The sequence below is a fragment of the Sorex fumeus genome, unplaced genomic scaffold (assembly GCF_029834395.1).
Source record: "Sorex fumeus unplaced genomic scaffold, SorFum_2.1 ptg000002l, whole genome shotgun sequence".
Classification (NCBI taxonomy): Eukaryota; Metazoa; Chordata; class Mammalia; order Eulipotyphla; family Soricidae; genus Sorex; species Sorex fumeus.
In genome coordinates this window covers 47,317,144-47,335,350 of record NW_026606059.1, presented here as the reverse complement: position 1 = coordinate 47,335,350, position 18,207 = coordinate 47,317,144, and the positions used below count along the sequence as shown (strand labels likewise).

Here is an 18,207-nt window from a genome sequence, read left to right as displayed (position 1 = left end):
TATAGTCCTATATAAAGGCACCTCTAGATTAAGACTGATTATAACTCAGCCTATTCTCTGGGCCTGGACCACCACATGACAAACCTCCGGGCCTGATTATTTCTTCTCACACCAGGTTCTTCGAATGTGAACAACTGTGTGATTTGGACCCATGCTGCACCGGCTTTGGCTTTCTAAATGTTTCCCAGTTAAAAGGTAAAGGGGATAAGCACTCCCTCTGGTTGGCATATGGCATTTAAAGTCCAAAAGCAATTCTCCATGCATAATTCTTTTCTAATCCTTAGCATCTCCTCCTGGTGGGCAGGGAGGAGTGGCCTTTTATTCATAGATGGGCAATGGACTTGAAAATGTGACCATTTTGCATGGATCTTATTTCAGTTCCCCATCAGCTTTGCATAGCCAACCTTTGTTATCTTCTGCTCATCTTTCAACACTCAGGCAGCTCCTTACGGTTGTATTTGGGTTCTTTTCTCTGTTCTGCATTTAAAACATGGTTCAGTCATTTACTATGGTTATCGTGGACAAATTATTTTCTGAACCTTGGTTTCCTAATCTATATATAGGGATTCAGGGCCTACATTCACATGGAGGTCCACACAATAAGATGCAAACAGAGCACTGACACAGCCTTGGATTCACTGTGGGTGGCTCAATACATTAGTTACCTCCATCCCTAGCTCTTAGACTAGAAGCTCACTAAGGAAGCAAGTTTAATTAGCCTCAAGTCGTGCTGGGCCTACGCCTGGCTCTATGCTTGTTGTTTACTCTCCACAGTGCTTGGGGAATCATATGGTGCTAGGATTAAACTGGACAGTCCACATACAAAGAAAATATCTTAACCCTGGTATTATCTCTTTGACCCAAGGTAGCAGGATTTAAAATAAAATCAATGACCAAAGACATACCCAGAACATAGAGCTTTCCACCCAAAATATCTATAAAAAATAAGAATAAAGAATTTTCCTAATTCAGTCAGAATCTTCCACCATGATCATTTTCCTGGTAATTTTTTCTTTCTCAGGAGGAGAGGTAACATGTCTAACTCTAAACAGTTTGGGACTTCAGATCTGCAGTGAAGAAAATAGAGATGCCTGGAGCCTTTGGGACTGTGTCTTGCCTGACATAGAAGTCCATACCTATCCTTTTGGATGGTACCAGAAGCCTAGTAAGTAGTTGCTTCTGATAATCCTATAAAATCTTAAACTGCCTGGTTTCAAACAATGTATTAGAATTCTGTCCTTGGGCTAGAAAGTAGATTACTCACAATTCATTGGTTACAAACAATAGAAATTGTTTCTATTTAATTTAAGCAGAAAAGGAGTCTTTATTAACAGTCTTTTCATAGGCTTAAAAAAGATGACCAATCTCAACTCCTTAGATGTTTTTAGTGGGAATTAGTGGGAAGCCTCTTTAAGATGATACTGCCATTATCTCTTTGCTCTATGTGGTTGCCTCCATGGTGGTGGAAAATGGGCACTGGTGGAGGGATGGGTATCTGATCATTGTATAATTGAAACCAAAGCACAAAAAATTGTAAATCTACAACTTTAAAAAAAATAAAATAAAATAAAGGGAAAAAAAAAAAGGAGAGTTCATCCCAACTGGGCCATGAGTCACTGCTGGAGGAGGATGAGGCAGTGTGAATGACAGCCCCAGCAAGACTATATGTTCTAGGGGAGACAATGTTCTTTAAAGCATAGTTAGGAATTGTTGCAGCACAGGGGAAACCACATCTGCATCTACCAGATTCCCTTGGATTTTTTTCATCTTATCACTTAATCAGAGCTAAGTTCCAATCAGTGTAACTTGATTGTCTCAAGTTGGAAAAGGGAAATGCCACTGTGTTTCTAAACAATGTGTGCAGAGTTAGGATTACAGGGCCAGGGCAATGTTTGCCCTGTAGACTCTTTACTTGTGTGAGCTGATGATATGCAGGCATTTAAGCCCAATTTGAAATTGGTGAATGAACAAATGAATGATTTGCATGGTGTGATGGCAAAGTTTCCAAATATTTCCAATAGGTTTATATTTAGGAAAGTTTCCAATAGGTTTATGTTTAGGAAAGTTTTACAGCTTTCTTAGTTTTAAAGTTTTACAGTTTCTCTATTGGTAAACAAATGCATGAGACTCACTGATATCTATCTGAACTTACATTCTGAGTATTTATGAGGATGTATTTGGGGACCAGTGAACCTACATAGAGATTGAGCATAACTCACCCTATGTCCCAGGCACAAATTCACAAAGATGAGTGATATCCAGAAAGGTTGAAACACCATCTTGGTAAATATGCAATTGAGAGGCTGAATTGAGATTTAGCATTACCAACATTTGTTATAAGCAGATTCCTCCTAATTTCAGAATCCATTTTGGGTGAGTTTTTCACCTTGCTTAATACTTGTTCAAAAAATGAAAGTCATGAAATATCTGATCTACAGAAATGTGCAGATATGGAGGATCTGGAACAGTTCATAACTTTGAATCTCTGTTTTCCTCACATCTGCAACATTAACACCTTGCCTAAAAGAGGCAGAGCTGAGCATGACTACTGTTATCACACAGGTTATGTGTTGTTTCAAGTTCTGGGTTTCTTCTGAATACTCACACAACTGTTTATCTATGTTGGTGAATATCTTCTCCTCCATTGGTGGTAAGAAATGTGTAACAGTTGGAGTCACTTGACCCAAACCACATAGTGAGTAAGAAATAGAGTCAGAGTACAGATACAGATATGATGACTCCAAACTTTATTCTTTGTCTTTCCTATACTGATTCCTGGATGTGACCAATATCCAATAACTGACAAGTACAAAAACGTCTAGGCTGTGTATTCAAAAAATGAGTATGAATCCCGTGATTCTCTCTCTCTCTCTCTCTCTCTCTCTCTCTCTCTCTCTCTCTCTCTCTCTCTCTCTCTCTCTCTCTCTCTCCCTGCGTTTGGTGATCTCAGCAGTTTCCCTAACCCCAGGACGGCCATGGGTAGACAAAAGAGGAAAGAAGGGCTGGGCTGGTTGGTGTCACTTGCAGTTTATTCCATTCTCATCTCCACTCTCTTCTGATTCTCCTTTCCCCGGTTCCCCTTCATCCCTCCTCTTAGATTCTCCTCTTCTCTTCTTCTCGCCCTTTTCTGCTCTTATAGCCTTAGTTATCTCTCCAATCATGAGGGGTTGGGGTAGCAAAAACACCTAAGTGTGGTCATACACAGGGTAAGTTTCTTCCAGGACAAACTCTCGTTCAGCAAGAAGACTCTCCTAATGGCAAAATACCATGTACGGTGCTTTTCTCCTTTCCTTAGTCCAACAACCATTTAAACATTCATCTTAATTCTACTTCTTAATAATATTAGTCATTTAGTATGGACACAGTAAGAGATACATTAAGCTTATAGGATGGCTCTCCTGGGGACATCTCGCTATAGATCTCAAACTACAGTGCTCAGGCCAGATTAGTCTTTCCTGACCCTGGCAGGATCCTAATCCAGTTGTTACTTTTTGGATTATGACAAAATTTGTCCATGACCAGGCTCTTAAGTTATAGTTAAGTATTATGGCACTTGACCTGACCCATTTCGATGCCAGGGTAGTTCATACCTTGCCCTTGTCCCTGGTTGGGACCCTGCTTTTGGGGTGCTAGGAAGTAAGGGGAACTGAGACTTAAGTTGAGAAAACAGATGCCCAGCAGTGAATATTATTTGGAGTCAATTAACTCCAAAATATAAAAGTATAGCATTATTTGTCTTCCTGTATCTATACAAAAAAGACATTTCTCTGAAGTAAATTATGCAAAAGGACATAAGAGAAGGAGAAAAGCAACATTTTCCAAATCAGAGATTTCTTAGGAATTTGACTTTAAAATTAACAGAGTCTGATTGGGGGGTGGGGGGAGGAGGGAAGGTGATAGCTGGTTGGGGAAGCAAAACACAGAGAAGGAAGTTATAGATAAACACAGATCAGGAGCACAGTTGACGGTGATAAACCTAAGCTCCCTGTGGCAAGGGAGACAGGACATACCATTGTTATTCTAAAATGTTTACAACTATATTACAATAAACAAAGGAATGGGAGTGCCTCAGGTACATTGTGATAGGTGTAACCCAATAAACCTAAACTCCCTGTGGCAAGGGAGAATGGACATACCAATGTTAAACCTAAATGTTTAGTTCTATATTCCAACACTAGGCATCTAGTCTGACTCATTTTCTCCCAAGTGGACCAACTAGGAAACAATTGACTGATAAATTAGGAAACAAATAATGGGCTAATTGTCATGTCACTGTCACTGTCCTCCTGTTGTTCATCGATTTGCTCGAGTGGGTCCAGTAACGTCTCCATTGTGACAATTGTTACTGTGTTTGGCATATCGAATACGTCACTGGTAGCTTGCCAGGCTCTATAATTTTATTTATAATGGACTAATTAATGGGTTTTATAATGGGTTAATTATATTTATAAGGCTTTATAATGGGCTAATTAAATATATAAATTAACCATGCCTCTTATCTCAACATCTTGTCTAACCTGTGAGATCTGAGATGTGACTTAGTATATTCTGGTTCTTGCTGCTTATTCAAGAATATGTTAATCCCTGAGGCATCTCTGGACTTCAGAAATGATTTTTGAAGTTAATTATTTGAAGCTTTAATGGAATTGTCCTTGATGTATTGACTGAATATTCTTTAGTTTGTTAGAAATCACTCTGTTGGCCTTTAGTTGAACATCTTGAATTATTTTAAAATTTTTATTAGGATTGTATGATGAAATGGCCTCAGTGAGTTTCAGAGAATTACAGATCTGGCATGATATGACAAGGAAAAAAGCATGTGGTGTGTTTCTTTTTATCTGACTTGAGAGGTCACTAGCTTGTTCAAGCTTATGTTCTATGGGTCACTCTGGGGACCCAGGAATTTTGGCTAGAAGTACATGGAAGAAAACTGAAATTCAGAAGGTAAGCTTACACATCCAACACTGATGAGCTTCAGGCATGCTCTGAATCTCTGGAGTTACAAATCCAACCTCTGCTCATTGTAGTCTCAACGTGAGACTGACTGAACAGTAATTCCGTTACAAGAAAGGTGGTATTAGAATTGTATAGCTGCTATTAGAAGAGGACACAGAGAAGTCTGGGGAGGTCAAGTCATGTGCTCAAGATCACATGGTAAATTAATGACAGAATTGAGACACAATTCTTTATGACTCTACATCCCCACCACTGAGTCTGAGTTGTATTAATCAGTGACCACAAAATGGGTATTGGAACACTTTATGATTGAAACCTAATCATGAACAGTTTTGTAAGGGCGTATCTCTCTACCTCACCGTAACTCAATAATAAAATCTTTTTTTTTTTTCCCTTTATTTTATTTTATTTTTTTTAAAGTTGTAGATTTACAATTTTTTGTGCTTTGGTTTCAATTATACAATGATCAGATACCCATCCCTCCACCAGTGCCCATTTTCCACCACCATGGATAATATCCCTCCCACCCCCATCCCCCCATCCCCCCGTCTCTGTGGCAGGGCAATAATAAAATCTTTTAAGAAAACGAGTGACCTCTAGGCCCTCCTAAGGAGGAGTTATAGATTATAAATAAGTAAATAATTCTTGTACTGGATGACTCACTTCTGAAACTACCTCTAGTTTGAATTGAGTATCTATACTAGGTCATACTCTGCTGAGCACCAGCAAATGTGAAATTAACAAGACAGTCATTTTGTTCTGAGTCTCTCACATCATGGGCGTGCTGATTAACTATAATGCAGAAGGCTCAGTACTAGACACTCATCCAAAAAGTGCTCTAGGAACATGGAAGTAATAATAGATTCTGCTTTGGTGTTGTAAAAATTCATTGTTGAAAAGGTCCGTCAACCTTCCTTTGTGTTTTAGAGGACCACCTACTGCAAAGTCTCTAGTCCATTTGATCTACCCAGGAATTCATAATGTGTGTTGCCTGTTTTTAGTGTTTGGCGGTACAGGGAAAAATTAAAAATACTAAAATGGAATCTAACTCTCACAACTCCTGAATGAAAGAGAACATTGTGAACCCTGTGATTCATGACCATTCTGGTGTGAGTGGTTTTGTATTGCATAAGAATACAAGCATTAAGGCTGGTTGGGGAAAAAAAGGGCTGGTTGATTCAGGGTTTTGGTCACCTGCTATGAGCCAGGTTCTCATTTGGTTTTCTCCCTTTGTTTAATCTGAGTCAGAATGCATGGTGGGCTATGTTCTTAGGCTTTGTGCATTATGTTTTGCTGAGACCCAGAAGAGGAAATAAATCTTACTTATATGGACTGATTTAACAAGCAAGATTACACTCCCATTCAGGTCATGAAGACCAACATACAATCATCTTTTGAGATTCATGTTAGATGTTTAGTGAAAGTAGACTAACTGGATTCTGAGCAGTAGTTTGGTTCCATATTATATTTTATGTTGTAGACAAAATCACACCAGTGTTATGTTGGAAAATGCTAGCACACAAGCTGACATTGTCATTGGTTTTATCCCCATTCTTATCTTTGTATCAGACAGTCAGATACATAATCATAAAAATGCTCGCAGAGTCCAGGAGGCTGCACAGACTGGGTGCAGGAGGCCTGAGACTTAAAGGCAGCCAGGATCTAGGATCCTAATTTCTTCTTCAACATTGACACAGGAAGCAGGCACTTTACAAAGGAAGCCACAGGAAGAGTTTCCCTACGAAACTATGCTTTCACTTCAAATCCATGGCTTGATAGCGTAGAGCTTTGGTTCATCACCACAGACTCCGGTTTGGAGCAAAATGCAAAATGCAAAACACTAGTTCGCAATTCTGAAGAGCTGCCACAGAGACCAGGAAAAGGAAGTGGCATTTATTAAGCTCCTACTATATGCAGAAAGTATAGAAATTCCTGTCTGCAAAGGGTATGACCTGGCTGGGTAGACATACATGAGAGAAAGGGCCTTTTTATTTTATTTTTAAATAATTTAAAAAATTAGTTAAAGAACTGTAATTTACAAAGTTATTGATATAACATTTCAACACCAATCCCATCATCAGTGTGGTGTCAACTTCCCTCAACCAGTGTTTCCATAATTCTTCCCTACCACAAACCCTTGCCCCATCCCCTGCCTGTCAACTTGACAGGCACATTACAAAGTCCCAGTGGTTGCAGTTTAGATCTCATGTTTCTGGTGTTGTTGAGTCTGTGTTTTGAATAGAAGGCTATACTACTCGCCCATATAAGTACCTTCTGTATACCAAGGACAGTGCTTAGCACTTTTGTCTCTGTACTCATATGTTCTTATTTTACATTACTACTCCTTCTCAGAAGATGCTTATTCTCTCTGAAGTCAGCAAACTACAGAGAGCAGTGCTTTGTGGCATTTCTTTCAAATCCCTAGGTATTTCTGAGGCATGAAAGGGCTGCATGTGAGTTGCTCCACAAGGGCTTATGCCAAAGTGGTTTCAAGGAAAGGCTAACTGTAGGTGAAGGAGAGAGGGGTGGAGGGAGTGCAGCTACTTCAAAGGGACTGTAGTTGGAGGAGACTAGGTTATACTTCATCCCCAGATATCTATACAAGGACAGTCATAATACAAACTTATACACTGTTTTCACCAAAGGCCAATGCTGAATCTCCCAGAATATAGAAGGAGAAAGGCACAAGCCTAGAGAAGTGAGTACTGAGAAGGGACCACATAAGACCCATTCTCATGTGCTTTTTGACTTTGCTGTCTGCAAGCCTTCAGAAAGTCACATGTGTCTCTACATAGAACTGAGAGACTTGGCTGAGCCATTCTGAATGCAAATCAGGTTGTTTGAAGGGTCTTCCTGGCAGTAGAACCCAGAGAGGAAGTGTTCTTGACATTCTGGGTAGGAGCACAACGGGACAAGACTGCTCTGTGGCCAAGCACTGCCTCTGAGCCAGGGCTTCCTGGAAGGGAAGGTTTCTGTGGCAAGGGCACCTCTACTCTTTGAAGACTAGGGCTGCAGCTCTCTGCAGCTGTGTGTGGTTGCAAGTGGGGCAGTGTCTTTGGTTTGTTTATAAAGGCAAATGTGGTTTCTATTAAAAAATCCACAGCAGTCTCACAGCTCCTCTCTTTTGCTAAGCAAATGCTCTTGGACTCCTTAGCAATTCTAGATATGGGAACGTAAGCTGGAAAGGAAATGACAAGCTCCCCTAATTATGCCTCTCTGCAACTCACATAGAAACTTCTATATGTAGTAGCGTTTTCAGTAGAACCCAGGTTAGTTCTCCCAGGGACTCAAGTTGTTGTTTTCAATGCCCCAGAAGCAGAGCAATTGAGAAACTTCAAACTTCAGTTATTTCTATATTGACATCCCTACTACTTCCTTTCTATGGACTCAAAGACTAATTGTTCCTATTAGGAGACATGGATAATCAAGCAGAACAGTAGGATACATGCTGTGTTGAGGGGAAGTACTCAGGAATTCTTCCTGTGGCAGTCACCTAACCCTTCTCATGGTGACGGAGTTTTATTGCATTTTCTAGGTTGTTTTAGAATTGGGTAAATGTTTCCTTTTGCAAAGCAAGTTGGCTTTGAGGTTTGAGATATATTTTTAGTAGTTTAATTACTGGGTCCAAGGCCATAAATGACTAATTGATGTCCTTGATCTAGATGGTCAAATTGCTCTCTGAAGATAACAGAGAGTCTCAGGACTTTTATTCCAAGAATCACTTCCTTCCATTTAAATGGTGACAAATGCTAAGCTAGTTCAATGGGCATATAAGAACGTGGCAGGCCATTATATTAGTAAAACTGAGGATTGTAGAAAGACCTCGCAGATGTTGGATGACAGAAATCTTAGTTCAGTGACCCTTAATATGGGTCTCTGGGTCAGAAAGATCAGAAGCACATGGGAACTTGTTAGAAATGCCACATTTCAGTCCTGATCCAGGCCTACTTAATCAGGCACCATGGGCTCAGAGCTGATTTCAGTGTGTGTCCTTCAGCCTCACACCAGCAGAAGAAACTGCCAGAAGGACCCAGGTGTGCGGGACCCGGGGCATAGATCTCCAAGCCTGCTCGGATTGGGACAGGGCCTCCTCCACCCAGATCCCCCATCTTCCAGTATGTAGGCGTTGCACCCACCAACTGCCCCAGAGCCATGTAATCCCATGAATGACCAAGATCTGGAGACTATAAAACCCAGCTCCAGGAAACACATGGCCACATTTGCAACCAAGCAACTTCTTATTATCTAGTTCTTACTCTGGAGAACCTGACAGGCTATCAAAAGTATCCTGCTCACACGGCAGAATCTGGCAAACTCCCCGTGGCATATTCAATATGCCAAAAACCAGTAACAATGATGGGTCTCATTCTCCTGACCCTGAAAGAGCCTCGAATGTGGCACTTTCTAGGCTAGGACGAAGGAGATGTTACTGGTGCATGCCTGAGGAATTGATGAAAAACAGCATGACAGTGATACAGTCCTTAAGGTCCTCCAGAAGATTCCAATGTTTGAGAAATAGAACCATAGAATTTTGACTCGAAATGGGTGCTTCTGAAAAGATGGAACACCGATTGTTCTAGAACTCAGACAGATTGGCTCATGGCTGATTGATAAATGTGAAGAAATCAAGACAGGAGACATAGTATGAGGGAAACACAAGCAAGAATTTTCAGGAGCATGATAGGACAGGACACTGACACTAATCTTTTAATGATTGTAGACCAGGCAAGAGACAGTAACAAACGTGTGACTTTGAGAAAGGTCAATATAAGAATGAATAATGACCAACAATTACTGAATGCTTTCTGCATGTAGAAAGCTTTACAGGTACCAACTCACCTAAACCCCACAATCCTCTCATATGTAATGTTTTAACCCCCATTTTGTGGACAAGTAAACCAAGGAAAGTGATGATAATAAACTCTGAAGATTACACACAAGGTGACAAATCTTCCCTCAACTTCTGAATTTGCTATGTAGCAGCTAGGCAAGCAGGTAGTTTCTCAGTAGGTTACTTGGAGAAATGAGTGCTAAAGCATTGGAGATTCTAATTTATTTAGTAAGGGAAGAGGGCGATGAAGAAGATAAGTATGTAAAATATGTAGGTTGCCTGTATAGTTTCTCATTGATTTTTGCCTTGTCTTCATTTACCAAAGAGGAAATTGGGTGTCAAAGAAGTCAGATAACATGTCACTCTGTGTTGTTTCTAAGTGGCACTGAAAGATTGTAGCCCTGTTCTATCTGTGCTTTAAAGCCTGGACTCTGTTCCCCTATAGGCTGCCATTAATAGCTGCCATTTGATTAGCTCTGCCCTTGTACCTGGCATTATATTATCTTCTGCAATCTTCATAGCACATCTCTAGGCAGATCGTATTATCCCATTGTATAAAGGTGGAAATTGAGACCCTAAAGAGGTTAAATTTCACAGAGTTAATGACTAATGGCAAAGGCTTTAGGGGTTTTCACCACATGCCTCTGGAGCATGATAGAGTTGCATGTCCCAGCCATCCCAAACTCACCCCTGGTCAAGACACTGCTCACTTGAAATGGACATGTGGTACAAGACAGAGGTGACTGTTGTGGTTGTTTCTTGTCTCTGAGATGGTAGATTATTTGTCATGTCAGCATAACCCCATCGATTCATACTAGTCCAGGGGATATGCTGGGAGAAAAGTGATGTTAGTCTGACCCTCAATTTCAAGTTCATTATCACCAAATTGCTGATTTTTTACCCTTATTTATGTCTCTAGAATTCAATGATACTAAAGGACAAACAAAAGCTAAATGGTTGCCTTTTTCTTCTCTACAGCTGTTCAAAATGATGTGCCCAGTTTTTGCCCTTCAGTGGTTCTGCCGTCCCTTACAGATAACGGTAAGTTTAAAAATTTTTAAATTTCTCTGATGAGAGCACCTCCTTCCCTTTCTCTGCCTCCTGCTTCTTGTAACTTTTATCCAGTGATTTTAGCTTACATGGAAATTCATATTCATTAACACATCCAATTTTATCTATGCATTAATGAGGCAAATACCAATCTCAGACCTGTTTTAGAGGTGGGAAACAAACTTGTAGCCATTGAATGACTTCACCAAACAATTCACCTCATTGGAAACAAAATGGGAGGTAGTTTAGTTCTCCCAATTTGCATTGTTAAGTCAAGTTATTACTAGAACTGCACAGTTCTGGGGCAAGGTCAATGATAGTGGTATCTATGGTCCAAAAGTAAAATAAGTCAGCATTTTATCAATGCTGACAAAAAAAAAGTATTAGGACTCACAGCTGTTAGCACTGGGAGACCAGTGACATAGTAGGATAACCACTAGCTATGGCATAGGGGGCACAGATGCAGACTGCCACCTGCTGCAGTGTATCCCACCCAGCCCCTCCTTTATGTGTCACATCTGGTACTGAGACAGCAGGAAAGGCAGGGAGGGGTAGAGAGAGGCTCTGGATAGGAGTGAGGAGGAAGACATCAGTGGGCCTGGGTCTGTTTACAGTTCTGTTTATGCCTTCTCCAAGACACAAAGTTAGAATCTTGGCCTTGATTCCGGACACTGCTCAGATAAAAGTGCAAGTGACATGATGTCTGAGATACTCTTGACATCTGTCCTGGCTGAAGAAACAGAATATAATTATCTTGGATGGATGCATTAAAAGTCAAGTCCTTAATTGGGCCAGAAAGATGGTACAGGGGTTAAGTTGCTTGCCTTGCAAGAAGCAGATTTGTGTTTGACCCCTGGCACATTGTATATGATCCCCCAAATACCACCAGGAGTTATCCCTGAACACAAAGCCAGAAGTAAACCTTGAGAACAGTCAGATGTGACCCAAAAACTAGAACAAAAAGGGAAAATCAATGCCAAAACTGTGCCCAAAAGTACAAATAATGTCAGTCAATATTATCATCAGCTTATTTTCTCAGTTCAAAAAGATAACTTCTGAGATGATTATATGTATATATGAATGATAAAAATTAATATTTTGCATTTTTCCTGTACAAATAATTTAGAAATGTAATTTGTATATTTCAAATTCCATATGCAGAATTCAGAATTTCTTGTGGGTTCCAGTTTCCAACCCCATGCATACCTTCCATAGTACTTCCTGCTTCTTGAGCTTCTTAGGGGATCTATAGAAGAGATGTGTCATGACCATGCTCAAATCGGTGGAAATGTGGGTGTCAGTCTACCTATTTGGGTCTGTGACCATATTCTTCTCTCCTTTCATCACCTAAGCATTTACTCAAATCTCTTACCTGCTATTTGCTCATTCCCATTAATTCCAATTTTTATCCTTATAGACCTAAATTTTATTATTCATTTGCATCATTTTGTAGGGGCTTGTGGAGGGAGAAGATAGAAAAATGTATTGTATTTAATTAAAATTAATGGTATATTATTTTAAGAAACTTTTCATTGTTTAATAACTTTAATTTGTGAGTGCTGTGCTAAGGTCTACAAGCAGAACACAAACCTCTAGAGACAAATCCTCTTTTAATTTTTGTTAGTTATGAAAAATCCAAAGATGCAGATTTTTTGAGTTTGTTATTATTTAAAATGCAGAAATTTAGGAATAAAAATGTTATGTTGAAGTTATTTTGTATCACAATCCAGTGATTTTTTTATAATCTATTTGATCTAAAACCCCTCTCTACATGTACATTTATTACATTATAAATATATTTCTAATTTGTTGTATATCTCTCATGCAGGAATTTATACATGCATAAGTTCTTTTATGCATTTTTTCATCTTAGTTGGGCTGGAGTGATAGCACAGTGGTAGGGTGTTTGCCTTGCACGCAGCCAACATGGCCGACCCTAGTTTGATTCCTCTGCCCCTCTCGGAGAGCCCGGCAAACTACTAAGAGTATCTCGCCTGCAGGGCAGAGCCTGGCAAGCCACCTGTGATGTATTCGATATGCCAAACACAGTAACAACACAGTCTCCAATGGAGATGTTACTGGGCCCGCTTGAGCAAATTGATGAACAACGGGAGGACAGTACAGTACAGTTCATCTAAGTTGCTACTCACATAAGATTCACAATATAACTATGAAGAAACAGGGAGAGAGAGTGGTGTCAGTCACAGTTGTCATCATCCTCCAAGTAGGCATACTGTGGCTCATTAATTCCTACTTTTGGGTATTTGATTCTTCACAGAGACTCTTCAGCTGTGAGCACCAGTGAGTTTCTGAGTTAGTGCTTGCCAACATCCACATTATTCCCTGGGGGCACATTCTCCAAAGTAAAATTATTGGGTTTAAGAATTTGATTTTTTAAAATATTCCAAATTAATTTCTTTATATTGGCAAGTTAGTTTCAAACAGTCACGCCTCGTTGCATGCTTACTAGCAGTGAATTACTGTCTTTTCATCCTTTGTAGTGTTATGAAAAAAATCTTAACAAGACTTAAATTTATGTATTTAATTAAAGTTATGAATATTTTGATATATAAAAGTTGATTACTGTTAAATATGAATCATAGTATAAGCTGCTTCACATTGTTTTATAATGTGAAGATGCTTTGTTTTTGCTAAACATCTGTGTTACTGAGTCAAATTCCAATGAAAAGGTGGAAGAAGGGGAGATTAAAAGAGCAAGTATTCATTTCCCTTCATATAAATGCTAAATCTATGGATTGAGTAGATGTTTCCAAGGCAGAACCAAACATCACATATTTTTAACTGTCTCTGACAAGTGTGATTTGGAAATAGGAGAGATGTTGGAGCTGACATTCCATCTGTGCTTAGAATTTCCAAAGTGGAATTAAGAATTTAACCATGTTTCTGCAATGTAAATCAGTAGGAGGGTATAATTTTGCCTTCAGGGTACAGATATGTCACTGACTCTAACGTGGCATGTGCATGTGTCCACATACTTGCTTGTCTGCACTGCATATATGCAAAATACTCATCTTACTGCATGTCATATTCAGGGAGAGAAAGACATCTTTATCCAGTACCAAACATTTCATCAAATATTCCATGTACAAAAGAAAGTCAGAGAATAGCAAGGTCTGTTTTGCAAATAAGGAAACTGATGCTCAGAGAGGCTAAGTGACCATTCTGGGATTTGAATTCATACCTCTCTGACTCCTGAGGGCTATTTGATATGAAAGAGGGATGCCATACTTGAGTCTAAAGCTTGCCTGAAGAGCTGACCTCTAGACCTAGTTTCTTGTATGACTGAGAACTAGAGGAGTCTGATGCTCCAGTTGGTTTGTTGGGAATAATATGCAACTGAAGATGACTTCAAAGAATCTCATGGTCCTCTCTTGGTACATATTATGTGCTAGACACTATTCTAAGAATACTTTAAATGTTGCTTTAGAAAAGCTTTCTAACAAATTGACTGATTTTAAGATGGCAGAAATGTTCTCAAAGTACAACTTCTTAAAGTCTTTCCTGAGGGAGGAGCTTGTGCAAAGCCACTGATGCACAAAATAACACATGAATTTAAATACTGAGCAATTTCAGTACGGCAAGAACAGGGTCACAGTGTGATTAGGAAGACAATGAAGATCAAGAAAATCTATACCTAGAACATGAAGCTGGTAGGAATTTTCATACTTGCTTTGAAACTAGACCCTGGCAAGGGTTCTTGGGGTGGATGAGTGTACAGGCAAGGGTCAGCTAGCTCTAGAGTGGGCAAACATAGACATGTTTGATAAACCAAAAGCAGATCCCCTTTAAATTGAGAATAGTCTGATTCATTCAATATACAGGTGCCAGCTACTTTGTGGACAATGGATCTTAAATTTTCCCTTATATTTCAGTGAAAAAAAAAAAAAAAGCACAGCTCTCTGGTTTGGAGGAGGACTTGATCACCCATATCCTTGTCAGGAGAAAGGCACAGAAAGACCAAATAAAAGATGAGCCACTTGCTACAGTGGTTTCCCAGGCTGCAGTGGGATCCTGGGGAAATCTCCCCCAATTCACTGAGGGTAGGTAGGGAAGGTAGCACAGGCTCCTCATGGTCCTTGTGATCTAGAAAACTAGAATGCATAGTCCCAGCTCTAGCAACATGACCAATTAGCATCCAATACTTAGAGGATGTCTTTGTCAGATGGCCAACAGAGAGGAAGGAGACATTATGGACAGAGAAAGACGGAACAGAAATCTGGGGTATGTCTTTTAGTGCTGCACACAAAGGGAAAAATAGGTCCAGAAGGGGCTGGTGGGGAGCTGAGTAAGACAAGCACTGAAATATAGAGTGCCTGGGGTACAACTGATTTCTAAAGGCTTTCAATGTTGTGAAATGAGCTTTGAAACTATTCATAAGCTCTCCTTTTGGACTGATGCTTTGATGAATGGACTAAATAGTTTCTGAGGACTCAAGACTCATATACATATACATATATATATACACATATATATAATGTGATAGAGTACCTTTTTATTATTTTTTGAGGAGGTATATTTTTTAACTGGCAAAGAGTAAAAATGCCATTTCTTCTTACAAGAAACATGTCCTTTGATTTTTAAAGCTCCATGACAGTCAATCCAGAGAGGGTTTACAGATTTACCTTGATTCATCTCATAGTTTACCTCTCAAGATACCCAATATTGACACTTCTAAGGGTATATTTCAGGGCAACTGACATTTTGCTTTTTTTTAAGTATTGCTTTTGAGGGGCACACCAGCCATTTTGGGAGGTATAAGAGCCCTTCAAACCTGGGCTTCCTGATGCAATCCTTTGCATGTGCTTATAACTATTGATCTCTCTGGCCTTTGACATTCTGTTTTATTATTTTTTATTTTTTTGTTGAATCACCATGAGGAACAGTTACAGACTTACAAACTTTCATGCTTATGTTTCAGTCATACAATGACTGAGTACCTATCCCTCTACTAGTGCCCATTCTCCACCATCAATGTTCCCAGGATCCTTCCCGTCACTCCCCATTACCTCCCCCACCCCCACCTCTGTGGCAGGCACATTCCCTTTTACTCTCTCTCTCTCCTTTAGGGTGTTGTGGTCTGCAATGCAAGTATTGAATGGCCATCATGTATGGTCTATAGTCTACTTTCTGCACACATCTCCCATCCCAATCGGGTCCTCCAAACACCCTTTTCTTGGTGGTCCCTTCTCTATCTGAGCTGCCTTTTCCCCCATCATGTGATGCTGGCTTCCAAGCCATGGAGCAAACTTCCTGTACTTATTTCTAGTATTCTTGAGTGTTAGTCTCCTATTCTGTTACTTTATATTCCACAAGTGAGTGCAATCTTCCTATGTCTACCCCTCTCTTTCTGACTCATTTCACTTAACACGATACTTTCCATGTTGATCCACTTATATGCAAATTTCATGACTTCTTTCCTAACAATTGCATAGCATTCCATTGGGTAGATGTACCAAAGTTTCTTTAACCAGTCGTCTGTTCTCAGGCACTCGGGTGTTTTCCATATTCTGGCCATTGTAAACAGTGTCTGCCTTTTTTTAACTGTTTTTTTTAACTGTTTTTTCCTTTTATTGAAGCACCATGAGACAGAGCATTACAAAGCTATTCATGATTGTGTTTCAGCCATACAATGCCTGTTACTTACTCCTTCTGAAGCGTTTGCCTTTTGTCTACTTATTCTAAAGTTCTACTGGTGGAGGAGCTGTTGAAACAAATTGCCTATTTACATTGTAATCCAGAGGAAATCAAAATGTGAAATGTCTAGAAAATTGTATCCATATTGTAAGTTCATTTCCCCTGCCCAATTCCACTTCCCCGTTTGGAAAAATGCAGAGAGAGCTGTGTGAGGATGTCACTGAGAAGATGCAAGAGGGACATCAGAGCTTCCCTCTTTCATCTTCCAGCTCTTCCCACGCCTCATACTGAAACCTCATGATGGGACCAAAGCCAGAATTTGGGACAGATGGTGGTTTAAGTGGTCTCATAAGCAGTGTTTTTGGACCATGTGATGGGAGTCAATCCACTTTATCTGTTTTGCCTCTGTCTTTTGCTTTTGGCAGTGCCTCAGGTCGGTAGAATTCAGTTGATCTTTTCTGCAAATGTTTTCCATGAAGCCAGAGAAGGAGTTGTGTGATCCTGGAAAATGTCAGCTCTGGCAGGGATTGTGCATGCTCCATTATCTAATTGAGGGAAGCAGCAGCGGTATAACTTTGTATTGCTGTAGGCTTTGAAGTCAGTCTATCCAGATTCACTCGCTCCCCAAATACTCCAGGGGCTAGATTCTCTGTCTATTGGTGCCTCCGATCGCCCCTGGAAACAGAGAGTGAGGGTGGAAAGTTAAAAATTAATACCAGTCTAGTTGTTGTGTGTTAAAGATCATGAATGGTGCTCTGCTCAGAATCAGATGAAGAGTGGGTGTTGAAGAAATGCCAGTGATAACATCCACATTCAAATGTTTCATTTTACTGAGGAGGGAACAAAGAGAGAAAGTGAGTCTTCCAGTTATGGAAGAGCTATAAAATCATGTAGTTTTAAAATGCCTGTGCATTGAGTACCTGAGTGTGTCCATAACTGTGCTTAGCAATCCTCATGACTTCCTTATGCTATATTCAGAAGTTTTCTCTTTGTACAGATTTAGAAAATGAGGGTTAGAGAAGCAGGTTCAGAGTTATATAATTGCTCAATGACTGAAGAGAAAGTCAACCTCAATCTAAATCCAAATCCAGACTCTTCCTAATGAGTTTGTTGACTGTGTTGGTTCCCAGGCATTATACTCTCAGATGGAGGTTAGTGTGAGGTCATTTTTTGTTTTGATTTGCTTTTTACAGAAATCGGATCATCAGGTGGGAGGATAAAGCTTAAACCTGGTTTTAATATGTTCTCAGAGGAGGTTTCAGTTGACCTTTGAGGGATACAGGGACATCTTCAAAACAGTAATGCTGTCCCATTGGTCATACATAGATATAAGAGTTCCTTGAGAAGGGCACATCTTTTTGGAGGGTGACTCCCCAGCTGAGGCCTGGCAGTAGGGTCTGTGTGCCAATATTCCTTGTGACCTGAAAGAATCTTGCATTTCTGAAAGAGGTTTTCAAGCTGTGGTTCATGGACCAATAATGGTCAGCAGGGATGAAAAGTTAAAAGCTACTGACCTGGAGGGAAGTCACAGTGTGAACCCTCGTCATTAGATGCTTCTCATCTCATCTGCCGAACATGGAAGGGTGGACTAGAAACTTATTATATCCTGTGCTGGAGTACTTCCCAGATATAATGCTTCTGTCTCACTGTACCCATGAGTCTGGTGGTGTTTTGGTGACAGGGAGGAATTCTCAGTCTTTTTGGTTCCTGGGCTG

At 40.0% G+C, this 18,207-nt stretch overlaps 1 protein-coding gene across 1 annotated transcript in view; it reads left to right on the top strand.

The window, feature by feature from the left end:
- TG (thyroglobulin) overlaps positions 1-18,207 on the top strand; it is a 261,047-nt gene that overhangs the window by 91,983 nt on the left and 150,857 nt on the right. The window contains exons 33-35 of the mRNA XM_056112201.1: positions 116-195; positions 1,022-1,165; positions 10,766-10,828. Coding sequence (XP_055968176.1) covers positions 116-195; positions 1,022-1,165; positions 10,766-10,828 — 287 coding nt within the window. The remainder of the gene's footprint in view (positions 1-115; positions 196-1,021; positions 1,166-10,765; positions 10,829-18,207) is intronic.